The sequence below is a fragment of the Coregonus clupeaformis genome, chromosome 7 (assembly GCF_020615455.1).
Source record: "Coregonus clupeaformis isolate EN_2021a chromosome 7, ASM2061545v1, whole genome shotgun sequence".
In the NCBI taxonomy this organism is placed as follows: Eukaryota; Metazoa; Chordata; class Actinopteri; order Salmoniformes; family Salmonidae; genus Coregonus; species Coregonus clupeaformis.
In genome coordinates this window covers 25,255,142-25,279,747 of record NC_059198.1, presented here as the reverse complement: position 1 = coordinate 25,279,747, position 24,606 = coordinate 25,255,142, and the positions used below count along the sequence as shown (strand labels likewise).

Genomic DNA, 24,606 nt, shown 5'->3' with positions numbered 1-24,606 from the left:
TCTATTTCATCACCTGACCACACTTAATTCACACACAGAGACATATGGGTTCCTCTTCTTTAGTTCAATTCATTAGCACTGTATTCATTTCAGAACCTAAATAATTGCACAATTCACAATGCCCACTGGGCACAGACGTCAATTCAACGTCTATTCCATGTTGGTTCAATGTAATTTCATTGAAATTACATGGAAACAGCATTGATTCAACCAGTGTGTGCCCAGTGGATGGAGTCAATGGAGACAATTCGTAAAACAATATATCTGCTTGCTTGGCTTATTGCAAACCTTTACCTCCCTAACATCCGTTCATGGGTACATTGTAAACTTATTAAGTAGGGGACACACAGGAAAATACCTAAAAAGCCCATTGCATAGTGTCCCTGTGCAAGTTCAGATAGTCTACCTAAATCCAACCAGGACTCAGCCCTTAAAACACTCAAACAAATTCATTCAGCTCTCCTTTAAACAATACAATTCCAAGTTCCACATTTAGCAAGCAGGTCATCATCTTAGTTCAGTTAGCAACACATCTCAATTTGTTACACCAATGCATGTTACACCAATGCAACAATTCTTCTCTCAATATTTTTTCCAGGTACTGTGTGAGAAAAAGAACAAGGTGCTATTTTTGTATTTTAACTGAGTGAAAAGATGGCACTGGAGTTGACGGACATGGGTAATCCTCCTCGTGGTGACAGACTGTGACAGAAGCCTGCCTATAGGCATGCTGTTTACATTGGGAATGTGTGAGGGCTGTTGACATGATGTTCACAGTGTTCACTACCATCAGGTCTGTTGGATTTTTTTCCTCATCTCTTTAAATATTCTCTTTCATCTCTCATGTACAATTTGGAACATGCAAGAAGACACGCTTTTACTATATACATTACACATACAGTACATACAGTTGAAGTCGGATGTTTACATACACTTAGGTTTTTCAACCACTCCACAAATTTCTTGTTAACAAACTATAGTTTTGGCACGACACAAGTAATTCTTCCAACAATTGTTTACAGACAGATTATTTCACTTATAATTCACTGTATCACAATTCCAGTGGATCAGAAGTTTAAATACACTAGGTTGACTGTGCCTTTAAACAGCCTGGAAAATTCCAGAAAATGATGTCATGGCATTAGAAGCTTCTGATTGGCTAATTGACATCATTTGACTCAATTGGAGGTGTACCTGTGGATGTATTTCAAGGCCTACCTTCAAACTCAGTGCCTCTTTGCTTGACATCATGGGAAAATCAAAAGAAATCAGCCAAGACCTCAGAAAAAAATGGTAGACCTCCACAAGTCTGGTTCATCCTTGGGAGCAATTTCCAAACGCAAAGGTACCACGTTCATCTGTACAAACAATAGTACGCAAGTATAAACACCATGGGACCACGCAGCCGTCATACCGCTCAGGAAGGAGACGCGTTCTGTCTCCTAGAGATGAACGTACTTTGGTGCGAAAAGTGCAAACCAATCCCAGAACAACAGCAAAGGACCTTGTGAAGATGCTGGAGGAAACAGGTACAAAAGTATCTATATCCACAGTAAAACTAGTCCTATATCGACATAACCAGAAAGGCCGCTCAGCAAGGAAGAAGCCACTGCTCCAAAACCGCCATGAAAAAGCCAGACTACGGTTTGCAACTGCACATGGGGACAAAGATCGTACTTTTTGGAGAAATGTCCTCTGGTCTGATGAAACAAAAATAGAACTGTTTGGCCATAATGACCATCGTTATGTTTGGAGGAAAAAGTTGGTTGCTTGCAAGCCGAAGAACCCCATCCCAACCGTAAAGCATGGGGGTGGCAGCATCATGCTGTGCTGGTGCTTTGCTGCAGGAGGGTCTTGTGCACTTCACAAAATAGATGGCATCATGAGGAAGGAAAATGATGTGGATATATTGAAGCAACATCTCAAGACATCAGTCAGGAAGTTAAAGGTTGGTCGCAAATGGGTCTTACAATTGGACAATGACCCCAAGCATACTTCCAAAGTTGTGGCAAAATAGCTTAAGGACTAGGATTTACTAGGATTAAATGTCAGGAATTGTGAAAAACTGAGTTTAAATGTATTTAGCTAAGGTGTATATAAACTTCCGACTTCAACTGTACATACAACACACATTTGAGAACAGCATTAAAGCACATTCCTCCACATATTCTTGTTTTATCTACAGGTCTGTATTTTCTATATATTTGGTGTGTGTTTTTTAGGCGTACATGTTTTTGTCCCTTTTTTGAGGGTGCCCCATTCTGTGCCTGATATGGTGGCATGATATTCCGATCATAAAGTATTTTCTGGGAGATCCCAGGTTTGTCCCTCGCTCGCAGATCAGAAGTGGTGCTTACCTGAATTCCTTGTGTTTGCCTTTTCAGGCTGAGCTGAGCCGACAGGACTTGGAGATGTCCCCTGGGTCCCCCGTCGACTACCTCCAGACGGAGCCTCAGACTTTCCTGCTGAACTTCCCCGTTTCTCCTCAACGCCCTTGGGCCCTTCCTGGGATCCCATCTTCATAGGCCCCAGCACGTTTTTGGCCACACTGGTCAGCTGAGTCACAAAGCTTGCCTTGTCACCAGGGGAGACAGGGTGTGACTTGCTGGAGCAGGGGGAGGCAGCGGTGGAGGAGGGGGACATGGGGTTCTCCTCCACCACCTCCAGGTGACTCCTCTCCTCCCTGGCCTCTCGGTAGCTACTCGACGGAACTGAAACCTTGTCTGCTCTGGATTTTGTTGAAGCTGGACCTGGGCCTATGGCAAGAGGGGATGGGGCTGGTGCTTGGGTTGGGACTGGAGGAGCAGGTCCTTTAACCCTGGTCTCAGTGGCTTTGTCAATGCCCCCCATCCTTCCTTTCAAAGTGGCCTCTTTCATCTGTGTGTCTTTACTTGGCTTGGCCACCTCTGTAGCTCCCGCCCTCTGTGTAGTGGCTTTGTCTGGGCCCACACTCCCTTTCTCCTCACTCTTCTCCTGGCTTTTGCTTACTGGGGTGGTGTCTGTCTGGACAGCCTGGTGTTTACGCTCCTGGGAGAGCGGACTCTGGGTTGTGGCCTGGTCTGGGGCCTTCTCAGTGGGTTTAGGGCCTCCACTGGCTGTCTCAGAGCTTGGAGCACTGGAGCTTAGAGGTTTGTCTGCTGGGCTGGACTTGGCCCCTGGAGTGGAGGGGGTTGACGCTGGGCTAGGCTGGGCCTCACCTGGTACTGGGGAGGCTTTTCTCTTCAGAGTCTCAAAAGGGGTTAATGTCTTAGCTGTCTCACCAGCGCTGGTCTTGGGCTCCACTTTAACAGGTGTGCTGTCAGTGTGAGGGTCAGATGCTGTAGTCTGGGCAGCTCTCTCCCTCCCTGTCAGCAGTGTGTCCCGGCTCAGGGGCGACTCCTGCCTCCCCTGCCTCCTTGCAGGCTTCAGGCACCCTGTCTCTCCAACCGTGGGGGGAGAGGGGGAGGAGGAAGACGAGGGAGAGGGGGGAACGGGCCCGTTCTCTCCCTCCATCTCTAGCAGACTCTGCAGGCTGTGCTCGCAGTTGAAAGACTCCCTCCTGTAGTCCCCATGTGACACCTCCAGGCTGTGCTTACGCATCGACACCCCCCCTGCAAGGGGCGAGGAAGATGACGATGAAGATGAAGAGGAGGGCAGGATGGGCGCGCCCAGTTTCTCTGACGACTGAACCCGCTGTAGCAAGGGTGAGCGGGGGGGCTCTGCGCTTTTGGGCCTGGGACGGGCCACAGGGGGAGAGGAGTGGAGCTTGACTGGGAAGGCCTGGGTGGTGTTGGAACTACCCACCGTGTGGCCAGACAGGGGTGGGGGGGAGGAGGTGGTGGGGGAGGGTGTGTGGGCCAGGGGGGACAGGGGGATGTTGCCAGCTGACTTGCAGCGGGCTGAGCGGTACTGGCGGTGCAGCTTGGGGGAGAGGCCGTGCAGGGAGCTGGGTCTCATGTGTTGGGAGGCAGCCGGGGAGTTAGGGGTGCTGGAGACTGGCGAGCTGCTCTGAGAAGAGTTGCCTGAGGAGTGAAGAGGAGACATACAGCAATCATTCAAACTGTATTATTTTGTTATGTGAGTGTGCAGATGCTAAGAGGAGTGTTGTACAGTAATGTAGGTAGAGTAATGCCCTTCATACTGACCCAGGTAGGTGGAGTCGGGGGTGGAGCGGTAGCTCTGTGTGGGGGAGCGGGAAGAGAGGCTGTGGGTGGGGGAGCCTGGGAGGCTGTCCCCTGATGAGAGAGAGCGGTTCAGAGAGGACAGGCTGCGGCTGGTGTGGAGCAGGTTCGACTGCTTGGTGATCTTCCTGAACAACGAGCTGCGCTTCTTACTTAGAGTGAGAAGGGAAGGGAACAGAGAGAGGTGGGAGGATGAGAGGAGAGAGAGAGAGTTCGAAAAACAGAGTCACTGACATTGATTTGTACAGCGCTCATCTGAAATCCTAGTGTAGCCGACACAGCTGCTGTGCAGAGAAACCCACTTATACCTTTCTTGTCCCTCCTTGGCCCCTGTCTTCTTGTTGCGCCGTGCCATCTTAGACTTGTAGCTGGACTTGCGGGCAGGACCAATCTTGATGGAGGTGTTTTCAAAGGGCGTGGTGGTCACTGTCACTTTGTTTCCACTCTGGAGAAACAACGGAAACAAAAAACGTACAGTGTATGTTAGGCTTCACCTGTATTCTATACTCTAGGAGAAAAACACACCTGGTTTCTTTCCTCTCCTCTCACCTTCAGAATGAGCTCCACCACCTCAGTGTGCACCAGCCCGTGGACAGACTCCCCGTTCACGTGAGTGATGAGGTCACCAGCACAGAGTCCCACCTGCTGGGCAGGGCCTCCGTCCTCCACATGCTGTGATTGATACAGATCAACATCAATCAAACAAGTCATCATGCTATTGGACAAGTCTCTGTTTTTCCACTGCAATTATAGCACTGCTTTGTTATGATACAGAACTTCTTCAATAGAGTAATGTTTACTTAACACTGCTTTCTCCATATAAACGAACAGAGAACATAGCATCTCTTTCGTTGTCTCACCCAGACCATGTGGTGTACGCTGTAGACATCACTGTCTCCCATGTAGACTCGAATGGCTAGGAGGGTGAAACCGTATTTCTTCCCAGAGCGGTGGATGGTGATGGGCGAACGCAGCACGTTGACCGTGGGTGAGTAGTCTCGGCTGGGGGAGGAGTCTCGAGACGACAGGTCGGAGGAGATGGATCGAGGAGACATGGGGCTGGCCAGTGGGGACGTACCATGCTGCTCCACTGAGGAGGGGGGAGAGAATCACAGGAATAAAGTGTGAGAAAAAACATCTGAATAAGTCAATTGAAGGTCAAAGCAATATACAGTCTATAAGAAATATACTATTTTCCAAACAAGTCTGTTTTACTGTTTAACATTAATATTGTCATTAGCAACAGACTGCCCCACTCTCCTCACACTCTCTTGCCTTCCAGCTCCTCACCTGTAGGTATGATGACAGACAGGGCTGTGGTGGAGGCAGACTTGATGACCTTGGTCACGGGTCGCGAGTTGCATTTCTCTCCCTCAGCTGAGAGCTGGCTGTGGCGGACCCTCCTCAGGACCAGTTCGTTGGTGGCCCGGGACCCCTGGGGCTCTGTGGCCCCAGCAGTCACAGTACTGCTGGGGCTGGGGATGGCTCCCACTGGTACATCTGCTGGCCTCAGCAGTTTGTCTGGAGCAGAGCAGAAAGATGGAGGAATAATATAATGTAGGTCAAGCCAGGATTCATCCATTATCCAATGGCAAATGCCCTCACCTCCAGCAGTCAACCCGTTACCCTCCCTTTCCTTCCTAAAATCCCCCTGGCTGGATGTGGTGCCCATGGATGTGGTGCCCATGGCCCCCTCCAGAGAGGTGCCCCTGGCCTTGACCGGGGGCTGTCGGGTGGGCACGGGCAGGTCAGGGTCGGCCTCTAGTGGGGAGGCGAAGCGGTGAGTGTCCATGAGGGCAGAAAAGCGTCGCCGGGCCCCAGATGGAGGACTGGAGTCACTCTCAGTGAAGGAGGACTCTGAGCACGACAGTCGCTTCCTACACACAACAACACAGCACAGAATTGATTTATTGTATTTATGAAAACAAACAATGACTAATGATAATGAGAGCCTTGATAATGAGGACCAACAATGTCACGTTTCCTACTTGTTAAGCAAGGTAAGGCACTAGTACTAGTCAGAGCACAGTAATGGTCATACTCACATCTCAGGAGATCCTGTCCTCCAGCTCTTATCTCTCAAGGTCAGGCTGCCCAGGCTCTCTCTCTTTGCCACCCAGTCCTCCCTGGGTCCCTTGTGCTCCCGCCGGGTCACTGTCGGGGGCTTGTGCTCCAGCTGGGACAGGTGCTCCATGCTGCTGTACACCTGTAGTTCCCAACAGAGAGAGGGTGCATAAGCTTTCAGCACCCACAGAGGGAAAAATTACTAATTTTCCCATGATTCTTTGTTTTAAAATGGGTTCATTGGCACAATTAGCTTTCAGAGTTTAGTCAAGAAGGGGAGATCTGAGCAGAAAGAGACATATATCTGAGGCATGTGTGTCAATAAAATCCAAGGTTACGAAATAGGTTCTTTCATGACTTAGTCTACCATGTGTGATAGTCACATAGTCAGTTGACTCAGTTAACACAGTGTGTGTAAAGGATTATGAGATTTATTGACAGGCTTTAGAGAAGACACGTTTACTTGGCCTAGACTGGTACAATGAGGGGCATCAAGTTCATCTAGTTCAGCAAGGAGTGTTGGAGAAGGGAGGTGAGACAGAAGAACTGATTAGGCCGAAGTATAGGTTTTACCGTATACTTCAATTAATAGCCCGGGCATTTATTTGCTTGAATCACTGAACACAACAGGTGCTTATTAGAGACAGGCTTCTATTTGAGTCAGGTGTCTATTTCCTTAATGCAGACAGCTTTTGCTTATTTACAGTGAGGGAAAAAAGCATTTGATCCCCTGCTTATTTTGTACGTTTGCCCACTGACAAAGACATGATCAGTCTATAATTTTAATGGTAGGTTTACTTGAACAGTGAGAGACAGATTACAACAAAAAAATCCAGAAAAAGAATGTCAAAAATGTTATCAATTGATTTGCATTTTAATGAGGGAAATAAGTATTTGACCCCTATGCAAAACATGACTTAGTACTTGGTGGAAAACCCCTTTTTGGCAATCACAGAGGTCAGATGTTTCTTGTAGTTGACCACCAGGTTTGCACACATCTCAGGAGGGATTTTGTTCCACTCCTCTTTGCAGATCTTCTCCAAGTCATTAAGGTTTCGAGGCTGACGTTTGGCAACTCGAACCTTCAGCTCCCTCCACAGATTTTCTATGGGATTAAGGTCTGGAGACTGGCTAGGCCACTCCATGACCTTAATGTGCTTCTTCTTGAGCCACTCCTTTGTTGCCTTGGCCGTGTGTTTTGGGTCATTGTCATGCTGGAATACCCATCCACGACCCATTTTCAATGCCCTGGCTGAGGGAAGGTTCTCACCCAAGATTTGACGGTAGATGGCCCCGTCCATCGTCCCTTTGATGCGGTGAAGTTGTCCTGTCCCCTTAGCAGAAAAACACCCCCAAAGCATAATGTTTTCACCTCATGTTTGACGGTGGGGATGGTGTTCTTTGGGTCATAGACAGCATTCCTCCTCCTCCAAACACAGCGAGTTGAGTTGATGCCAAAGAGCTCCATTTTGGTCTCATCTGACCACAACACTTTTACCCAGTTCTCCTCTGAATCATTCAGATGTTCATTGGCAAACTTCAGACGGCCCTGTATATGTGCTTTCTTGAGCAGGGGGACCTTGCTGGCGCTGCAGGATTTCAGTCCTTCACGGCGTAGTGTGTTACCAATTGTTTTCTTGGTGACTATGGTCCCAGCTGCCTTGAGAGATTGACAGTTATTTTGTGTTTCTTCCATTTGCAAATAATCACACCAACTGTTGTCACCTTCTCACCAAGCTGCTTGCCGATGGTCTTGTAGCCCATTCCAGCCTTGTGTAAGTCTACAATATTGTCCCTGATATCCTTGGAGAGCTCTTTGGTCTTGGCCATGGTGGAGAGTTTGGAATCTGATTGATTGATTGCTTCTGTGGACAGGTGTCTTTTATACAGGTAACAAGCTGAGATTAGGAGCACTCCTTTTAAGAGTGTGCTCCTAATCTCAGCTCGTTACCTGTATAAAAGACACCTGGGAGCCAGAAATCTTTCTGATTGAGAGGGGGTCAAATACTTATTTCCCTCATTAAAATGCAAATCAATTTATAACATTTGACATGCGTTTTTCTGGATTTTGTTGTTGTTATTCTGTCTCTCACTGTTCAAATAAACCTACCATTAAAATTATAGACTGATCATTTCTTTGTCAGTGGGCAAACGTACAAAATCAGCAGGGGATCAAAAACTTTTTTCCCTCACTGTATATAGTTAATTGTTTAATTCCAGCATTCACTTCCAGCATTTTAATCAATTTCTTCATTTCCTGCACTAATGTGTTATCATTTACACACTGTGCCACGTTTCTTTTGTCTTAGTATGCCTCTAATAAAAAACAAAAAATTAAAACCATTGACAGAATAATTATTCTCCATTTTGACTGTGCATTTGTTCGGCAGTTCTTACGTTCGCCACTAGAGCGATCAGCTGATTTCTGGGGGGTCTGTACTCCCGAAGTTGTTGACTGTTTTTGTGCTTGTCAGTTAGCTAGCAGTTCTCATCTGTTAGTAGCCAATGGCTAGCAGTTTCTTACTGGCGATAAAAACTGATGATTGCCATCCTTTTTTCGAGTCATTACTGAATTATTTAATGTAACATATCAAACATTAAACCTCGTAAACAATTCATGGTAATGTTGTAAACAACTCATTTAGACCCAGCGTTTATTTGAAACAGCCGTTTATTTGCTGAAATGTGTGCCGATGGCCGGCTATTAAAAGGGACAGGCGGCTATTTGAGACAGCGTTTAATTGAAGTTTTAAGGTACGTTTAAGGATGAGTAAGTGTAGAGTTTGACCTTGCTGAAGCGAGGGGAGCAGGAGGAGAAACGGCGGATCTCGACAGGTTCATCATCATTGGTGTCGTCCTCATCATAAGAGTGGACGTGGTGGTAGCGGTCCGAGCGGGCTGGGGACGGAGTAGGACAGGGTGTTACACACATACAAATGCAAACAGACAAATAGCATGGACAAGTGCATCAAAGCTCCAAACACAGCTAGTTCTTATCTCTATCCCTTATGCCAGTGGTATTCAATGTCGGGGTTGCGACCGAACTGCAGTAATTTTTTTAGGAACAAAAAATTAAGAGTAAATATTGTTGTATGGGACATAAACAAACCTTTTTGAGTAATACAATTTTATTGAGTATATGTATTGGTTTCTTAGATAAGAGATTCAAATGTTATTGAAGGTTATTTGTTAATTTAAAAATCAACATTTACCGATGAAGGTTTTGTCATTAGATTAGGGGTGGAGTGGGCTGGGGTCACGAAAAATGGTTGCAAAAAAATGGGGTCCCCAGAAATTCTGGAGAAGAGAATGGTGTCCCCGCTGAATTATTTTAAATACCACTGCCTTATGGTGATTCTATACATTAAGAATGCAACGAGTCAGCACAGTTCCCCTCCATGTAGCCAGGGGGCAGTGCAGTTAGAGAGAGACTCACTGTCAAAGTAGCTGGTATCCTCCTCTGACTCTAGGTGGGGGATGAACTCAGCCTTCTGTCTCAGCAGACTGTTCCAGTCCAGTTCAGTGAAGAACGAGTGCTGCTTCACCTCAAATGCACCGCCTGGGGCAGCGAGAGAGAGAGAGAATGAAAGGGAGAGGGGGAGGGGGAGAGAGAGAGAGGGAGAGAGAGATAAGATGTGTGTTGTTGAGTGAATCTATATTTTCACTATGAATAGGCAGTTTGGTCCATCTCTGTTACAGCATACGTTTGATGTTAAGCATGTTGTCAACATGGACGTGTATGCAGACCTGTGCCCAGTCGGACCAGTGGGTTGGTCTGAAGTAGAGTAGAGATCAGATGCTGAGCATCAGTAGGAAGAGCCTCATCACCTTCTGGCCACACTATGTCATCTACAAGAGACAGACAGAGATAAGTTGCATTGGACAATGTAGAAGTGAGAAATATGGCTTCAAAATGGCTGCAAGATGCTGCTCAAAGAACCCACTAACCCCCAACCTCTCACCTGTGATGACCTGTCCAAAGAGCTCCTCAGGTGTGTCTCCAAAGAAAGGCACACAGCCCACCAGAAACTCATAGAGGATGATGCCCATAGCCCACCAGTCCACTGGCTTCCCATAGCCCTGTCTCAGGATCACCTCCGGGGCAATGTACTCTGGCGTGCCACACACCTGATGGAGGACAGAACCACAGAGCTCCTATGAGAGGTTCTATATTCATATCTATGGATAAAACACTATTGGTGAGATGCTAAGGCCAGTCTCACTCAGAATGTGAGTGGGAGACACGTGTGGCCAATACACGTTTCTGCCAAACTGAGGGGATCAATGCGAGAATGCCAGGATGAAACATGAAAGCTCTGGACGTTGTGTTTTCATGTGCAGATGGGTATTCATCAAATGCTAACAGATCTGTGGCTGTGAGAAAGCCGAGCCAATAAATAATTGGGGATTTAATTGAAGCAGTACCATTCAAAGGGTGGGAAAAAACTAAAAATCTGAAAAGACAGCTGATTATAATAACTGAGGAATATTTGGTTATCATTTTGTTAGATGTTGATCATTTCATTTCTTTATGCTTTGACAACTATATGCACATATTTATAAATTCAGCATTTATTAATTAATTTGTCTAGAAATAAATAAATCAAAAAGTGATTAGGTATAGTTTCTTTCTGTCTGAATGGTTATGGAAAATGTAGAAATTAAAATACACAGCTCAAAAAAATAAAGGGAACACTTAAACAACACAATGTAACTCCAAGTCAATCACACTTCTGTGAAATCAAACTGTCCACTTAGGAAGCAACACTGATTGACAATACATTTCACATGCTGTTGTGCAAATGGAATAGACAACAGGTGGAAATTATAGGCAATTAGCAAGACACCCCCAATAAAGGACTGGTTTTGCAGGTGGTGACCACAGACCACTTCTCAGTTCCTATGCTTCCTGGCTGATGTTTTGGTCACTTTTGAATGCTGGCGGTGCTTTCACTCTAGTGGTAGCATGAGACGGAGTCTACAACCCACACAAGTGGCTCAGGTAGTGCAGCTCATCCAGGATGGCACATCAATGCGAGCTGTGGCAAGAAGGTTTGCTGTGTCTGTCAGCGTAGAGTCCAGAGCATGGAGGCGCTACCAGGAGACAGGCCAGTACATCAGGAGACGTGGAGGAGGCCGTAGGGAGGGCAACAACCCAGCAGCAGGACTGCTACCTCCGCCTTTGTGCAAGGAGGAGCAGGAGGAGCACTGCCAGAGCCCTGCAAAATGACCTCCAGCAGGCCACAAATGTGCATGTGTCTGCTCAAACGGTCAGAAACAGACTCCATGAGGGTGGTATGAGGGCCCGACGTCCACAGATGGGGGTTGTGCTTACAGCCCAACACCGTGCAGGACGTTTGGCATTTGCCAGAGAACACCAAGATTGGCAAATTCGCCACTGGTGCTCTGTGCTCTTCACAGATGAAAGCAGGTTCACACTGAGCACATGTGACAGACGTGACAGAGTCTGGAGATGCCGTGGAGAACGTTCTGCTGCCTGCAACATCCTCCAGCATGACCGGTTTGGTGGTGGGTTAGTCATGGTGTGGGGTGGCATTTCTTTGGGGGGCCGCACAGCCCTCCATGTGCTCGCCAGAGGTAGCCTGACTGCCATTAGGTACCGAGATGAGATCCTCAGACCCCTTGTGAGACCATATGCTGGTGCGGTTGGCCCTGGGTTCCTCCTAATGCAAGACAATGCTAGACCTCATGTGGCTGGAGTGTGTCAGCAGTTCCTGCAAGAGGAAGGCATTGATGCTATGGACTGGCCCGCCCGTTCCCCAGACCTGAATCCAATTGAGCACATCTGGGACATCATGTCTCGCTCCATCCACCAATGCCACGTTGCACCACAGACTGTCCAGGAGTTGGCGGGTGCTTTAGTCCAGGTCTGGGAGGAGATCCCTCAGGAGACCATCCGCCACCTCATCAGGAGCATGCCCAGGCGTTGTAGGGAGGTCATACAGGCACGTGGAGGCCACACACACTACTGAGCCTCATTTTGACTTGTTTTAAGGACATTACATCAAAGTTGGATCAGCCTGTAGTGTGGTTTTCCACTTTAATTTTGAGGGTGACTCCAAATCCAGACCTCCATGGGTTGATAAATTTGATTTCCATTGATCATTTTTGTGTGATTTTGTTGTCAGCACATTCAACTATGTAAAGAAAAAAGTATTTAATAAGATTATTTAATTCATTCAGATCTAGGATGTGTTATTTTAGTGTTCCCTTTATTTTTTTGAGCAGTGTATATTACTGCAAAGTCGTTGTGTATACTGTGGTGGTTATAGGTTTCTCTGCTCTATATACAGTGCACACCTGTTTGTCTAGGAACTCCCTGGTGTCCTTCTCGATGTGTCCCTCGTACAGGTTGGTGGTGAGGCTCATCAGACCCATCTTAGACAGGCCGAAGTCAGTCAGTTTGATGTGCCCCATGGAAGTGATCAGAAGACTGGGGACAGACAGATCAAAGGTTACCTGAAACACTCTTCATGTTTGTAATATAATCAAACTTTGAGTTCACCCCAATGAGTCCCATCTGATAATTGTTCAATGCCAACACAAGTGAGGTCTTACTTGTCTGGTTTGAGGTCGCGGTGCACAATGCCATAGTTGTGGATGTACTCCAGCGCCAGGACGGTCTCTGCAAAGTACATGCGCGCCATCTCCACAGGCAATGCCCCAATGTTTTTCAGCAGGGTGGCACAGTCTCCCCCTGGCAACAGATAATATGTGATCAGACTGACTGCTAGCATTCCCATCCCCAGCAATGTCCTAAATGCTGCTCTTGTCCTAAACAGACAAGTAATGGTGTCCAGTATATTATTGTGTTAACTTACCCTCTACATACTCCATGACCATACAGAGGTGTCTGCGGGTCTCGAAGGAGCAGAACATGGAGACAACGAAGGGGTTCTCAGCGAAGGTCAGGATGTCTCTCTCTACAAAGGCCTGCTGGATCTGGTTCCTCAGTATCAGGTTCTGCTTGTTGATTTTCTTCATGGCGAAACGCTGACGGGTCTCCAGGTGACGGACCAGGTAAACAGCCCTGGAGACACACACACGCATACACACAGTTAATAATCAGATTTTTTACACATTTTACTGAGTAAATCCAGTGTTTTCTGTTAAAACCATTCAATGGACATCAACAAGATGGCTCATATACATGTACTAATGTAACATTCATATGCATGAACACACCCACACCCACACTCACCCGTAGGCTCCATTGCTGATCAGCTTAATGGTCTGGAAGTCAGCCTCTACGGGTGGCTTCATGGCTCTCATCTTGCCCTGAGGGAGAGAACATGACAGCAGGGTAAGACAAGACTGGCCAGACCTCCAACACCAGGCCCACAGGAGTGACGTCTTCTCTATGTTCCCCCAGTGCTACCCTTGTCTTCCTGACTTCTTATCCACTTAGCTGAATTTTGGCACCTGTCCTAATGGTTGAAGATGGCTGATTGCAGGCATACAAAGCACTAGAGGATATCCTGCTTTTGACTTCAGACTCTAATTAAAGCAAATTGACTCAATTGCGTAGATTAATGTCCACTGTGCCAAGTAATTAGTAGAGGAAGCAGTCATATTTATTACAGCCAGTAGGGCCTTGGACTACAGTTTGACTTAACCCAAAGGGACAGAGAGAGAGGGGGGTTGATGGTGGGTGGGCTGGGGAGAGGTGGAGTAGGGACAAGGTTCTCACCTCTGTTGAGTCGTCTGTTTCCGGGGTGAGAGGTCCCTCACTGTCGTAGCTGTCCAGATTAACCATTTCTGAGGACAGACAGAGGGAGTAAATATGAGCTCCATTTCAGCAATACAAAGAGTGACAGAGCAACAGTAGTCAACACAAGTCAAGGTTTCCTTTTTCTATTTTTCTCTCAGACTCATTCTCTCGCTCACCCTCTATAGGGTCTCTGGTCAGTCCCAGCTGGCTGATAATGTAGCGAGGGATGTCCGTCTTCATCAGGTGTCCCTCCTTGGCGTGGTCCTCTGCTGCCTCCATCAGGTGGTAGAACTCCTCTGGATTAAACTCCTGGGGGACAGGAAGAGGGGGACCACATTCAGTTTGACACAGGTATAACACTACTTTTATCAAGATAGAACTATCCTGAACCAAAATATAAACGCGACATGTAAAGTGCTGGTCCCATGTTTCATGAGCTGAAATAAAATATCCCAGACATTTTCCATATGCACAAAAAGCTTATTTCTCTCAAATTGTGTGCAGAAATTTGTTTACATTCCTGTTAGTGAGCATTTCTCTTTACCAATATAATCCATCCACCTGACAAGGGTGTATTGGATATTTTTAGTTAACTACTCTGTCTCACTTAAGGGCAGACAACATAAGAAACCAATTATATGAATTATGCATGTTGTAGAATGAAATTCCTATATGCCCTATATGCCTATGGATTAAGAACAAATTAAAGAGTTAAAACAGAGCTATGATGAAATGGCTCTATAGGTATTTTTCCATTACATATATTATAATATGCTTAACAATAGTAGAGACATTTCTTTAGTGCAAATGCTGTGCTTCTGAAAAAGGATGTGTCACGCCCTGACTTATGGGACTCTGGTATGTTGAGTCAGGGTGTGGTGTTCTATGTTGTGTTTTCTATGTTGTCATTCTAGGATTGTATGTCTATGTTTGGCCGGGTGTGATTCCCAATCAGAGACAGCTGTCGCTCGTTGTCTCTGATTGGGGATCATACTTAGGCAGCCTATTGGCACTCGTTAGTTGTGGGATCTTGTTCCGTGTGTAGGCTTGTTTTGTGTGTAGCCTTAGGACTTCACGTTTCGTTTGTTGTTTTGGTTTATGTTTATCGGTGAAATAAACATGTACGCATTTCACGCTGCGCCTTGGTCAGACCCGTCCTTAAACGAACGTGACAGGATGGTTCCCTCTAGCTCCCTGCAGCTGGTCTGGCGTGTAGTCAAGGACATGGGATGGAGATAAACTTCAGGAACAGATAGACCTGTATTGTTTCCATTTCTTGTTGCTTCTGAGTAACCTGGTCACACGGTCAGGACAAAGAGCCTCAGAGTGACCACAGTTTTTCAGTTAATCCGGTCTTTTACTATCTTCCAAGGGCGCAGCTGTGTGGAGATATGGGTAGTAATGGAACTAATGTTTTCACTTGTTTGTGTGCTATGACCCGATACACATAGCCACAAGAAGAAACCATAGTGGCTCCAGGTCAAGGGAGGGTGGCTGTTTGGATAAAGAGGGGGTTCCGATATGACATGAAAAGGAGACCAAGCAGACATGGGGATAGACAGGAAAGAAGCTAGACAAAGAAACCATAGTGGCTCAGATATGATATGAAAAGATTAAGCAGTACGTCCAACCGGCCTCACAACCGCAGACCACGTGTAACCATGCCAGCCCAGGACCTCCACATCTGGCTTCTTCACCTGCGGGATTATCTCAGACCAGCCACCTGGACAGCTGATGAAATTGAGGAGTATTTCTGTCTGTAATAAAGCCCTTTTGTGGGGAAAAACTAATTCTGATTGGCTGGGCCTGGCTCCCCAGTGGCTGGGCCTAACTGCCAAGTGGGTGGGCCTATGCCCTCCCAGGCCCACCCATGGCTGCACCCCTGCCAAGTCATGTGAAATCCATAGATTAGGGCCTAATTTATTTATTTAAATTGACTGGTTTCCTTATATAAACTGTAACTCAGTAAAAATGAAATTGTTGCATGTTGCATTTATATTTTTGTTCAGTATAATTGTTTTGCCCGCGCTTCAGACAGCTATATTGGTCGGCTAATACAGGACTAGTAAAGGCCCAGTGCACTACTTTTGTGAATATATATTTTTCAAATAAATAAAACAACAATATTATTTTTGTATTCTGTTTTTTCAGGGGGTGCCCCAGCACCCTCAGCACCCCTACTTCCCGCAGCTATGCATGCACCGAATACATGTTTTACATTTAATGGGTTTCCATCACATTTTTAACTTCACTGATGGTTTTGTCACAAAAAAATCGTTATATAGCAGTGTGCCCACTCTGGTATTGGCACAGTACTGTATCTGCACTGTTGGCTAGAACACACGTATAGGTCTACATCATGGGTATTCAACTGTTAACCTACGAGGTCTGGAGCCTGCTGGTTTTCTATTTTAACTGATTAAATGCACCCACATGGTGTCCCAGGTCTAAATCAGTCTCTGATTAGAGGGGAACAATGAAAAAACGCAGTGGAACTGGCTTCGAGGTCCAGAGTTGAGTTGATGAGATTATTATGGACAAAAGAGAGAGATTATTTTTATTTGTCAAACGGCAGTCAAGCATCGATGATCATGTCACCAGAATAAGCATCAAGCTCATCACCTTGCACTTTCACCTCCCTGTGAAGTTCATCATCAATTCTTTAATTTGTAGCCTAATAAACTGCATGCTTCCCCGAAGAGTAGTAGTGGGAGGACTACACAACATGTCATCACGTGACTCCAAGTTTACGTCGATATGATGGGTTATTATTTCAATATTTGAGCATAAAAGCCTTTCCACCGTCATTTCTCGCATAATTAATTTTACAGACACAAAAAGATCCCACCTTGTCAAGCATATGTTGTTTTGTCGACATTTGGAAAGTAAAAAAAAAAAAAATTATGTTTCCATCAGTCCTGTCATTACATTTTTCTATCCAAAATGTACTTTACTCGCATATAAAGGTTGAATGGAAAGCTGGTTTATGAGGCCTGCCGGCTGCGTTCACCCAGAGGACAGGATTACTGCTCTGCCAGAGACCCTGAGTCAGTCTGGGCTACACACACAGGCTCAAACTTTAAATGACACAGTCATGGTCTGTGAGACTCAGACAGCACTTCAGGGGGCCGCTGGTATTTGTAATATTGTAGCGAGGCAAATTTAATTTTAATCTAAATGCAAATGTAGTCACTAGCCAGGCAGATTGGGCCTTTTATCGAGGTGCTTAGTTGGAGCTCAGTATTTTTGCCCCTACTGTGTAATAAACCCTCCTGTTTAAATGTTTATAATGGAACCGCAAATGAGTGTTTGTGCTCATATTTATTTAAGGAAATTAATTTGTATTTGGTCCAGGCCAGGGATATGCTCTGTTAAATACTTAGTGGGGCCATGGACCGTGAATGTGACTGTGAACACGCCGGTGACCATTACCATGACCGTGACTGTGTTAAGAGAGTTATGTGTTCTATTCTCACCAGGCACTCCAGCAGCCTTGCTGGGCGAGAGATGATGATGAGGAGCTTCTTCACCAGCTCTGTGACGAAGGCCACCTCTGAGCTCTCTGATCGCTCATACGCCTGAGAGAGAGAGAAATAGATGGACGAAGAGAGCGAGAGAGGGAAATGTAGAGGGAGAGAAAGACAGAAAAAAACTAAATAAATCCAAGCTTTGGAGCAACGTGGGATGTGAGAACAGTCATATTCCAGGCAAAACTAATCCAATCAAACAGAATACTGGCAATCCAGAATAATCAGACCGATTTAATCAACTCGTCAAACCGGGAGTGCAGATGAAGTTCCTTGATATCTTCTATCTGCTCAGACAAATCACACGCACTATTACACAATAGCCTTATTTTACTCCTTTCCTCGTTCTTATCCTAATGAAAGGCGTAGTGCTGCGATTTGAAATGAGATGATAGGAACTAAATGTGCCTCTCAGCAGCCTGCAGCTAGGCCACCCAGACCTGAGGAGAGCCTGATATGAAGACAATGTAGCTCACATGCAACAATTCCACTCAGGGCTATGCTGATGTAATACACTGCAACATAAGACTGGCTTCTGGGCAGCTCAGTAACCCCAGAACTGGCCTGCATTGGCACCTATCATGACATCTTAGCCTATACTTGCAGCGTTTCTGTGACTCACATCATTGAGCAGCTTCTCCAGGTTCTCCTGCAGCTCAAAGAAGTAGACGGTGGTGATGAGGCCCTCGCGAGCCTTGGACAGGCAGTCTCTGGACAGCTCTGCTATCTGATGGTGGATGAAGCTGATGACCCCGTCGGCCAGCGGCAGCACGCTCTCAGGGGAGAAGGCATTGATGAACTCTGCTAGATGCTCCTCCATCTGAGCCGTGGCCTGGGAGAGGGGGGAGGAGAGAGGGAGAGACAGGAAACAGAGTTAGGAGAGTTCACCTTTTACCTATTTCATATTTTACAATCAAAACTGAAATAGTTAAGTTCTGCTCCATTGCCCCGTGGTATTTCCATCATTCTCACTTACACCCATTTAAAAGTAGACAGAACTTCTGACATACAAATCAGAGGGTGACAGCCTTTGCCTAATTTCCCCTCTGAAACATCAAACTTCAAACTTCTTTTTTTTTTTATCTCTGACATTACGTACCACACTGAGCAAACATTATAACCTGCTTCCTTTTGATACCAGTCTGCTCTAATCAATCCTTATCCTTACTTGCACTTGAAAGTGTGAGAGAAAATTATGTTTTGTGTGTGTGTGGTGTGTGTGCGCGTGTGTGTGTGTGCATGTGCGTCTGTGCATGTGTCATGTCTTACCTTGGGGAAGCGCTCCTTGTACACATGGTTCATCATGACGATCTCATTGTCATAGCAGGAGGGGGAGCGTCCAGGACTGAGGCTGCGGGAGCGCGGGCGCATATGGGGTGAGCAGCGGCCCCCGTCGTCGTCGGCGATGCTCTCGGTGCTGCCGAAGTGCTTGGACAGGAAGTGCAGCTCGTCCATGGTGGGCTGGAAGGGCAGCTGGTGCAGCCGCTCCTGAGACGAGCTGGAGGACTGGAGGGGGAGGAAGAGAGGGAGGAGAAAGAGAAGGGAGGAAGAGTGGAGGAGTTAGACAGAAGACAAAAGAGAATGAAAGTTAGAACATCAAAAACCAGCAAAAAAAAGTGATGTTCTCTCATACATGAAATCCAGTTATTGTATTGGCCAGAACCATAGCTAGTTATGTGCTCTGGCGGCTCTGGTAGTGGCTATACCGGGGAGTGGGGACAGTTAACCTCGTCCATCTGTCTCACCTCTGAGAGACAGAGAGAGACACTAATGAAGTGAGCCCAGTACAAGGGGCTGCTACATTACTTTGTCTCTTTCAGACACAGACTAATTTACCTGCTGAGTCAAAGCAATGGGACTTGACATTCACCGCTAACCACAGGATCAATCCCAAATCAATCCCAATTGGCATCCCTGCTTAAAACAATCAGGACAAGGGTGGATGGAAGGAGGGGGAAGATTATCTCTGTCACAGCATTTCATGGTTATAAATGTTCTGTTATTTATCGATGCTGCTTTCTGTATATGTCTGCCAGGGTATTGAAAAAGCATTGTTTTCACTCCCAAATGGATCTGTCTCCACCATAGAGATATCCATGATCAGACTCAGTCCAGGGGAGAGGAGGGAACTCTGTAGTGGGACTGGTACTAAGCAGCTCTGCCTGCTCCATACTAAGTTCCATGTCTGGGCTCATTCAGATACATATGTGTCGTTTGTTGACATATTATTTCCAATGGGGGTATTTAGCTAAATAGAGCCTGTGGTGAATTGAGCATTGAACAGCGTGTACTTGCACTATCTATTTTCTCCTCTATTCTACTCTCCTCTCTCATCCCACCGGTCTGGTACTTATCTAGCTACCCTCCTCTGTTCCTCCCTCTCTCCCTGGCCAGACGAGAGCAGTCCCCAGGCCTCTGATGTTCTGTTACATAAATGAGAAAAACAGAGAGAGAGAGCGAGACCTGAGGGAGGAGAATCAAAGAGAGAAAATATGGGTAGAGATGAGGTGTGTGCTGGTATGTGTGTGTGTCTATGAGTGTGTGAATGAGAGAGAGAAACTGAAGAAGACCCTGAGGCAATGACAGAGACCGTAAGAGTGTGCCATAGTGTGAGAAAGAGAAAGGGAGACAGAGAAAGTGAGGTAAGTCAGACAAAGGAGAAAGATAAAGTGGAAGAAAGCACGTTTTGAAGAAAAGACTAAGAGCTTTTTAGGATAATGCCATTGATGCACGAGATGCGATAAAGCAGGGTAGTAGAAGCAGGGTCAAATCTGTGATACCGTGGAGCTGGGCGTGTTGGTGCCATATCCAGAGGAGGGCAGAGATGCCAGGGACCATCGTCGACCATCCGCCCTTCAGAGGAGAAAAACAATGTACAGTATTAAATCTGAGAGCATCAGACTTATGCACAACATCCACATTCTGTATAACACAACTGATCCACCGTATTGTATTAGTCATAGGAGCCATCCGAAGAGAGAGGGAATAGAGAAGCCGAAGCCTGAGTGGAGTGGCCTGGCCATTGTGTTTCTATGGAGCTGCAGCATGCCGCAGTGACAGACAGGGAGAGGGATTTGATAAATGAGAGCAGTGAGCACAGGAAGCTATTGCTGCTCCTGCCTCTGCTCTTCTAACTCTGACTGACTGACTGACTGACTGACTGGGAAGAGAAGGGATGACTGGATTGGGCCTCACATGTGTATGTTGTTGTGTATACATACACACATACACAGACCTCCTGCCCAGGCTCTTTGGCTTCCTCTCACCACTGACTCTGAGAGATGTGATCATTCTCACTGGGAGGTGCTAGACCTGCATCTAACAGGTATTCACCTCTCCCTCCCTCTCTCTCACACACACACATGCATAAACACGCATGCATACACACACAGTGTCAGGGAGCTGTTACCTTCTGGAGGAGGCGAATGAGAAGTGTGCCGGGGTGCTGGAAGAAAAGTTGCGTGGGCTGTCCAGAGGGCTACTTCCTGGAAACATAAAGGAATGGGAATAGAGAAACAGACAGAGCGTGAGAGGGAAGGAGAGGTACTGTATAATGACGTGTTTACAGTAATATGTTTGTAGTCTGAGAGACTTGGCTGTAGTACGTACCGAGGTGTCCAGGGAGGGGCAGAGGAGAGTGTGGGCGGTGGGGCAGAGTGGGGGAGGTGGTGGTCAGGATCAGACTCTTCCTGTTACTGGTACGACAACTGGAAACACAGAGAAAGAGAAATAGAGGGAGTTTTATAAACAATTATGTATTAGTAGGAGACCTTATGTGAAGGTTTAGTGTGGTACATAAAAGAGAGAGTGTTGTTAAAACGGCCAGCTTCAGTCAGCTGATTCTAGCCATCCCTTCTGGTTAGTTCTAGTTGGGCAGCTTAGTCTCACCACATCTCCTTCAGCCTATCATTGGCCTTGATTCCCGGGACTTCAGTTTCACTTAGTCTATGACCCCAGCACACTGTGTGGTCAGAAACGTGCTTTCCCCATCCTGATGAGTACTTCCACAGTTTACCCTCCTGCTGAACTTTTCCTCCTGTGGACTGAATCCCTGTATGTCTGATATTTAATTGTGCATGCAACTAAATGTAAGTGCCTTGAGATCTGTGTCATATTATGTGGAGCTAAGTTTTGTGGTCTATTGTGTATAATTACCGTGTGTTGAGCTTGTTAGCTAGCTCATGCTCCCGCTAGCGTTAGCACTACCGTTAGCAGTTTGCATTGGAATGCATGAGCATTTTAGCATGACTGTTCGCGATTAGCCATTTATGAGCATTGCTCATTTATGGTGCTAGGCTATTTACTATTATATATATATATATATATCACTCATGCTCATTGTAATTATATTATCTATACATTTCAACATTACTGTAATGTTTACTTGAGCACATTTGCCTGAGTTTCATGTGTACAAGTCCAATAGGCTGTTTAGTCTATTGCCATGTGACTAGGCTTTATGCCTGCTGTAGTGTATAGCCCTTGCTGTTATATACTTACCTGTGCTAGCTTATACAGCCATGTCATTCATATTATAGCAGTGCTATAGCCTGAGTTTTCTTTCTCCTCTTTCCTTTCAGGACCATGTAGTTAATGTCAGTTCTCACTGGACATGATTCTCAGTTATCTGAACCATGAGCGGTCAGATGTGTGTGTGATGTGTGTGTGAATGTGGACATCTTCTTCCATTAAACTCCCCTTAACCTGGACATCCGCCTCATCCTTGTTCTGACGGACATTCTGTAGTGGTTGCTACCGGCCTTAAGCCAGCACCTAAGATTTCTTATTACATTCATGTTCCTTCGATTTTTTTATTTTTTTATTTTTTTTTTATTTCACCTTTATTTAACCAGGTAAGCCAGTTGAGAACATGTTCTCATTTACAACTGCGACCTGGCCAAGATAAAGCAAGTAGTGCAATAAAAACAACACAGAGTTACATATGGGTAAAAAAACATAAAGTCAGAAATACAACAGAAAATATATATACAGTGTGTGCAAATGTAGCAAGTTATGGAGGTAAGGCAATAAATAGGCTATAGTGCAGAATAATTACAATAGTATTAACACTGGAATGCTAGATGTGCAAGAGATGATGTGCAAATAGAGATACTGGGGTGCAAAAGAGCAAAATAAATAACAATATAGGGATGAGGTAGTTGGGTGGGCTAATTTCAGATGGGCTGTGTACAGGTGCAGTGATCGGTAAGGTGCTCTGACAACTGATGCTTAAAGTTATTGAGGGAGATAAGAGTCTCCAGCTTCAGAGATTTTTGCAATTCGTTCCAGTCATTGGCAGCAGAGAACTGGAAGGAATGGCGGCCAAAGGAGGTGTTGGCTTTGGGAATGACCAGTGAGATATACCTGCTGGAGCGCAGACTACGGGTGGGTGCTGCTATGGTGACCAATGAGCTAAGATAAGGCGGGGATTTGCCTAGCAGTGATTTATAGATGGCCTGGAGCCAGTGGGTTTGACGACGAACATGTAGTGAGGACCAGCCAACAAGAGAGTACAGGTCACAGTGGTGGGTAGTGTATGGGGCTTTGGAGACAAAACGGATGGCACTGTGATAGACTACATCCAATTTGCTGAGTAGAGTGTTGGAGGCTATTTTGTAAATGACATCGCCGAAGTCAAGGATCGGTAGGATAGTCAGTTTTACGAGGGCATGTTTGGCAGCATGAGTGAAGGAGGCTTTGTTGCGAAATAGGAAGCCGATTCTAGATTTAACTTTGGATTGGAGATTCTTTATGTGAGTCTGGAAGTTGAGTTTACTGTCTAACCAGACACCTAGATATTTGTAGTTGTCCACATACTCTAGGTCAGACCCGTCGAGAGTGGTGATTCTAGTCGGGTGGGCGGGCGCTAGCAGCGTTCGATTGAAAAGCATGCATTTAGTTTTACTAGTGTTTAAGAGCAGTTGAAGGCTACTGAAGGATTGTTGTATGGCATTGAAGCTCGTTTGGAGGTTTGTTAACACAGTGTCCAATGAAGGGCCAGATGTATACAAAATGGTGTCGTCTGCGTAGAGGTGGATCTGAGAGTCACCAGCAGCAAGAGCGACATCATTGATATACACGGAGAAAAGTGTCGGCCCAAGAATTGAACCCTGTGGCACCCCCCATAGAGACTGCCATAGGTCCAGACAACAGGCCCTCCGATTTGACACACTGAACTCTATCTGAGAAGTAGTTGGTGAACCAGGCGAGGCAGTCATTTGAGAAACCAAGGCTATTTAGTCTGCCAATAAGAATGCGGTGGTTGACAGAGTCGAAAGCCTTGGCCAGGTCGATGAAGACGGCTGCACAGTACTGTCTATTATCAATCGTGGTTATAATATCGTTTAGGACCTTGAGCGTGGCTGAAGTGCACCCGTGACCAGCTCGGAAACCGGATTGCATAGCGGAGAAGGTACGGTGGTATTCGAAATGGTCGATGATCTGTTTGTTGACTTGGCTTTCGAATACTTTCGAAAGGCAGGGCAGGATGGATATAGGTCTGTAGCAGTTTGGATCTAGAGTGTCACCCCCTTTGAAGAGGGGGATGACCGCGGCAGCTTTCCAATCTCTGGGGATCTCAGACGTTATGAAAGAGAGGTTGAACAAACTAGTAATAGGGGTTGCGACAATTTCGGCGGCTAGTTTTAGAAAGAAAGGGTCCAGATTCTCTACAACCCTACCCCTATTTTCCAAGTGTGTTACTGCAAGTATTTGTGTGTTTGTCTGTGGTTTAGTGTGTATGTGTGTGTGTGTGTTGACACGTGCTTATGCAGGGCTCACTGCAGGAGGACCAAGGCGATAAAGAAAATTCAATTTCCTTTGCCATCAATCCCCAGCCGTCTCCTCTCATGCAAGATAAGGTTGAAGAGTAGGGAGGAGGGGGAGAGAGAGAGAGAGAGAGAGAGAGGGTGAATGGGTAGTCAACAGGATCCTCTCAAATCCATGGGAGAACCTCAATCCTAATTGGAACCTCCACTCCACACACTCCGCCATGTCCTGCTACACATGCTGACTCTGAGTCACACACAGGTGTTCTCAGTAATGGCACGATGCCTCTTAAATGACACTCTAATAGCCCACAGCTCAGATCCATTTGAAACACACTCAGATAGCTCCATCACCA

At 46.1% G+C, this 24,606-nt stretch overlaps 1 protein-coding gene across 2 annotated transcripts in view; it reads right to left on the bottom strand.

Moving 5' to 3' along the window:
- Window positions 1–2,055: 2,055 nt before the first annotated feature.
- LOC121569452 (microtubule-associated serine/threonine-protein kinase 1) overlaps window positions 2,056–24,606 on the bottom strand; it is a 98,898-nt gene continuing 76,347 nt past the window's right edge. For both annotated transcript variants that reach the window (XM_041880428.2, XM_041880429.2), the window contains exons 3-26: window positions 21,093–21,190; window positions 20,893–20,968; window positions 20,264–20,336; window positions 18,753–18,989; window positions 18,106–18,315; window positions 17,433–17,534; window positions 14,133–14,265; window positions 13,936–14,003; window positions 13,447–13,523; window positions 13,067–13,275; window positions 12,804–12,942; window positions 12,546–12,678; window positions 10,187–10,352; window positions 9,972–10,073; window positions 9,661–9,783; window positions 9,013–9,122; window positions 6,206–6,366; window positions 5,766–6,037; window positions 5,451–5,681; window positions 5,021–5,250; window positions 4,710–4,832; window positions 4,469–4,605; window positions 4,125–4,312; window positions 2,056–4,001 (exon numbers count right to left, since the gene is read on the bottom strand). In XM_041880428.2, coding sequence (XP_041736362.2) covers window positions 2,341–4,001; window positions 4,125–4,312; window positions 4,469–4,605; window positions 4,710–4,832; window positions 5,021–5,250; window positions 5,451–5,681; window positions 5,766–6,037; window positions 6,206–6,366; window positions 9,013–9,122; window positions 9,661–9,783; window positions 9,972–10,073; window positions 10,187–10,352; window positions 12,546–12,678; window positions 12,804–12,942; window positions 13,067–13,275; window positions 13,447–13,523; window positions 13,936–14,003; window positions 14,133–14,265; window positions 17,433–17,534; window positions 18,106–18,315; window positions 18,753–18,989; window positions 20,264–20,336; window positions 20,893–20,968; window positions 21,093–21,190 — 5,059 coding nt within the window. In that variant the 3' untranslated portion in view covers window positions 2,056–2,340. The remainder of the gene's footprint in view (window positions 4,002–4,124; window positions 4,313–4,468; window positions 4,606–4,709; window positions 4,833–5,020; window positions 5,251–5,450; window positions 5,682–5,765; window positions 6,038–6,205; window positions 6,367–9,012; window positions 9,123–9,660; window positions 9,784–9,971; window positions 10,074–10,186; window positions 10,353–12,545; window positions 12,679–12,803; window positions 12,943–13,066; window positions 13,276–13,446; window positions 13,524–13,935; window positions 14,004–14,132; window positions 14,266–17,432; window positions 17,535–18,105; window positions 18,316–18,752; window positions 18,990–20,263; window positions 20,337–20,892; window positions 20,969–21,092; window positions 21,191–24,606) is intronic.